Here is a 4785-nt window from a genome sequence, read left to right on the forward strand (position 1 = left end):
CCCAACTGTTGGCCTTGAGCGCGGCATGTGGTGCGTATTGCAGGCAAGGTCATGGGCAGGCTTGGCAACAACCAATTCCATTTCCCAGGAACGAGTTCATCAGATCTCTCAGGAGCTCCTCTGACCCCTGGGAATCCTTTCCAGCATTGTGTAAGGACTAATCAGACTGGCACAGTGCCTCCAGGCTGCTGCATAAGTGGGACCTACCCTGGCAAGGCTGGGGTCAGGGCAGCTCCAGAGACGTGCGTACTAAGGGTATGTCTGTGGCTGCTTGCCACAGAATATCTCCTTCTGCTCTGTCTTTTGTTTGGGATGGTAAGAAGGGACATGGCAGGGGAGTGAAGATAAGGGCTTAGGCAGAGGCATAAGAGGAAGCAGTCAGGAGCAGAGGGCTCTGGTGGGCAGTGCCCTGCGGAATCCCGAGCTGAGAGGGCGTTCCCAACTGTACCATCTCTTTCCCCTTGTGTCCACAGCCCTTAGGTTGACACTGAGGACAGCCATGGTATGGAAGGCACCCCTGCTTGTAGGGCTGATTGTGCTAGGCACTCATATATGGACCATTGACAAAGAATTTGTGGACATCACTAAGGACCTAGATTACTTTGTGGCATCAGTGGAGTTTGCTGTGGCCCAGTTCAATGATAACAACCCAGAAGAGAACATATACAGGTTGCTGGAAGTTGGGAGAGCCCAGAAAAAGGTGAGTCCACGTGCAGAGAATTACCCTCTCATGAAGAGCCCTAGGCTGAGCGGCGGGCAGCAGCAGGCACTGGTGAGAAGAGTTGGGCGTGTAGAATACTCTGCAGCCATGGGTCTGGAGACCTTCCCTGACCAAGGGCGCATTTTCTTATTCCCCACATGGGCTGTTGTTAGACTGGACCCTGGGCTCCTGGAGCCCTTGGTATCAAACATGCTACCACCTCTAGCTGCTGCACAGCAGTGGAAATGCCAGCCTGGATCTAAACATTGAAATGTGGGACAGATGTGATGGAGTGAGTGTGTTCTTAGTATATGCCAAGCAGAAATGTAAGAAAAGACTGCTCGTGTGTTTTGTTGAGGAGTGTTGTGTGTTTTATGTGTGTTGGGCATGGGTGGGTGTTGCCATTACCTGTATGGATTCCTAAGTGCCCAATTTAGTCATCTTTTTGGACAATTTCCATATCAGTCTGTTGAGATGAGTGCACTTCTCTGGGAGAATTTCTTGCTTGGGTGCTCTCTGAGTTTTCATGTATTTTTATTAGAGTATAACAATCATTTTTTTGAGATTTGTCTGTTAAACTATATAATATTTTTTAATTAATTAATTTATTCAGATTACAACTCAATTGTTATCCCATCGCTTGTATCCTCCCTCCCTCCTGCTTTCACCCTATTCCAAGGGGCTTCTGATAGCATCTTGAACAGATTTTAAAAAGCCTACGTGCTTACTTGAGTGTGTCTCTAAGAGGACACTTGCATGCAGTCAGTATTTATGTGAAAGACAGTAGATCTTCCAAGTTACTCATAGCCAAGCAAAGGAGTTGTTCCTGCTTCCTGTTCTAGATCAAAGGAGTTGCTTAAAGGTCACTTCTTAACATGGCCCATACTGCTCAGGTAAATGCTTGAGAGTTGTCACATCATCACATGTGGCTGCAGTGTGTGCAGGTTGCTTGCTCTATAGAATTTGATTGTGATCCTGTGAATATCCCATGTCCTACATGCCCCTGTAGAGTGCCAGACATCAGCAGAAAGTGCTGGAAGAAGTGTGGTACATAGGCACATTTCTGTTGATGTACACTGATAGGACCGCCCTACTTATAAGCCCATGCGTATTCTAGGCATTTGCCCATTTTTTGCTTGATCTTCCTCCCTGTTTTTTTTTGTTTTTTGTTTTTTGTTTTTTGTTTTTTTTTTGTATTTAAGGAAAAACAAGTATTTATCAGCTTTTTGTACAATTTCTTTTCTTCAGACATGGACAATGATTTTCTTAATGGATTTGGAGATGGGCCGCACAATTTGCAAGAAACATGATGAAAACATCCACAATTGCCCATTGCTACAAGGCTCAGAAGAAAAGAAGGTTAGAGAATAAAACCATTCCCAATTATAATTAATCTTTTGGAAATAAAAAGATAACCAAGCAAAGCCTAGGACAGGGTTCAGAAAGAGTGGGGAAATCCAGGCAGAATGAGGGTACATCTCACTGGAAGAAGAACCATTTCCCCTCTTAGCCACTTATTACTTTACTCTTAATTTTAAAATATTTGTGTTAGTTCTTTGAGAATTTCACATAATGTATTTGAATCATATTCTTTCCCTATTTCTCCCCTAACTCTTTCCATGTCTACCTTCACTTCCCAGCATGCCCTGTTTTTAAAAAATATTATTTATTATTATGTATACAGTGTTCTGCCTGCATATACACCTCCATGCCAGAAGAGGGCATCAGATCGCATTACAGATAGTTGTGAACCCCCATGTGGTTGCTGGGAATTGAACTCACGACCTTTGGAAGAGCAGGAGGTGCTCTTATCCACTGAGCCATCTCTCCAGCCCCCATGCCCTGTTTTATATTAGACCTCAGAGTCCAGTTTGTATTCCTGGGTGCAGAGTCATCATCCACTGGAGTGTAGTTTGCCCTACCAGGAATCACACAGAAGGGGTCATTTTAAGCAGACAGAACCTGGATTGCAGGCACAGGGCAGCCCATATGGCTTCCATCGGTAATAAAACCCACCTCCTGCTTCTGGACCTGGCCTTTAGAGGCTGTCAGGATTTGGGGAGGTGAAAATCTTCCTGTGACCATCAGACCGCCTTCATTCCGGTCTTGGGGATAGGAACTATGCCATTTGTTTGCTTACTCTGGACTTTATTGACAGATTCTAGGTGGTTGTCAGTGACATCATTGTCTTCTTTGGCTTGTAATCCATGGGGTCTAGAACCTCGAAGATGGTTCTCCATTGGGGGACTCTGTCAGTGTTTGGTTTCACCTTCCAGATAACAGCCTTGGAGCAGAATCATTTGGAGTGGTTTGTGCTACTGTTCTGTTGAGAAGTGCCTGATGAAACCTTCTTTCAATCAGTTCCTTGGCTCCCTCAGGATCCTTTGGATGTGGAAATACATCCATCATCCTATATTGCAGGGTGGGGAGCTGTGAGGACAGGATGCCTTTCCAGGAGCCCCTTGTCTCTGGTTGGGGGATTTTGTGACATGTGTCCATTATCTTAGTGGAGGTTTGAGCTTTGGGATTCCTGGTCCTGGAAAATGATTGTTTCAACTTTATTTTTGAAAAAAAAAAAAAAGATTTTTTTTTCATCTTGAGACCCTACTGCATGCTGCATTGTTTTAATGTGTTACAATGTTTAACTTATTTATTTATTTATTTTTCAGGTGCACTGTGTTTTCCAAGTTGATGCCCGACCTTGGTTTTCTCACCTCACCATCCTGAATAGCACCTGTGTGCCAACATAAACAGGACAGGGTATTCTCCCTTCCTCTGGAGCATGCCTATCTGTAGTTCAAGGTCTGTGTAGTGTTAATGCAATTAAAGGCATCCCACAGCATCTTCTGGATCCCTGAGCAGCTCGGGGTCGTCTATGTTGTTTATTTGCTATGGATACCATCTTCAATGATAAGCAATTGTCCTTTTTTTATTACCCTGCCTGCAGGTATAGATATCCTGACCCCTGAACAGACTGCTCAAGTCATGTGAAGCAGCTCATGTATGGGCCCTATTGTTTGTTTTGTGTGCTCACTCACTCACTCTTCGATTTCTCCATGCCCTTCACGTATGCACTCATAAGGAACGCAAGCCAGGCACAGGTGGTGGCCACCTATGGTCTAGCACTATACAGGAAGTTGAGGGGGAGGATCTTAGAAACCTACGAGCTGGAGACCAGCTTAGGCAACACCGTGATGTCACAACCCACAAAGGAAAAGAAGGAATACAGAACAGTTTTCCAGGGAGGTATGCACCTGTCTCTTCGTACTTCTATGATGGAAGCCAAGCTCGCAGTGGTGTCCATGCTGCAGTGGGTCTAGGCCCAGGGTGGTGGGAAGGAGTAAATGAGTAGATGGCAGACAAGGAGGCCTTGCCCTCCACAACACCACAGCTTATCTGACAGGGATGGAGGTAAACACATAGTTCTAATGGAAGAGTTTCAGGTTACTTTTCTCAGTAAATGGCAGAACCACAGATTAAAAATCACCAAAGACATAAGAATTGGAGAACTTATTAAACAAATTTGACTTTGTGTTGTACAGAACATCACCCAAGATCAGACCATGCACTCCTTTTGAACCTGTGGATAATTCATCAAAAACGAGCATATTCTGGTCCATAATCTACATCTTCATGAACTGCAGAGAACAGGTGTCAAATGCAGATTGTGTTCCCTGGCCACAGTGAAATTTATCTAGAAATTAAGGAGAGAGATGCTTGAATATTTAGTTCTATATCTCTAAATGATACACAGGCTCGTGGAGTGGATCAGAGTGGGATAGACTGTTTTAAAAAATACATAACTAAAGCATTCTTACTTCTTTAAAAAATATTTTATTTTTAAATTGTGATTATTTAAATTATGTATATATGTGTCTGTTTGTGTATCTCCGCGCGTGCGCGCGTGCGTGTGCATATGAGTACAGATGCCTACAGAACTACCTGATATAGTTACCGGGAACCAAACTCCAGTCCTCTGGAAGAGCAGTAAGTACACTGAGTCACTGAGCCATCTGTTTGGCCTTCCTCTCTCCCTTCCTCCCTCCCTTCCTTCCTTCCTCCCTCCCTTCCTCTCTCTCCTTCCT

General features: G+C 44.3%; 1 protein-coding gene across 1 annotated transcript; it reads left to right on the forward strand.

Annotated features, from left to right (window-relative positions):
- The first annotated feature begins 493 nt into the window (after positions 1-493).
- On the forward strand, positions 494-3450 carry LOC127186287 (cystatin-14). The gene is made up of 3 exons (XM_051142719.1): positions 494-700; positions 1949-2059; positions 3370-3450. The coding sequence occupies exons 1-3, from the start codon at positions 500-502 to the stop codon at positions 3448-3450; spliced, it is 393 nt and encodes a 130-aa protein (XP_050998676.1). The 5' UTR covers positions 494-499.
- The last annotated feature ends 1335 nt before the right edge of the window (positions 3451-4785 follow it).

Source organism: Acomys russatus, unplaced genomic scaffold, assembly GCF_903995435.1.
Source record: "Acomys russatus unplaced genomic scaffold, mAcoRus1.1, whole genome shotgun sequence".
NCBI classification, from domain to species: domain Eukaryota; kingdom Metazoa; phylum Chordata; class Mammalia; order Rodentia; family Muridae; genus Acomys; species Acomys russatus.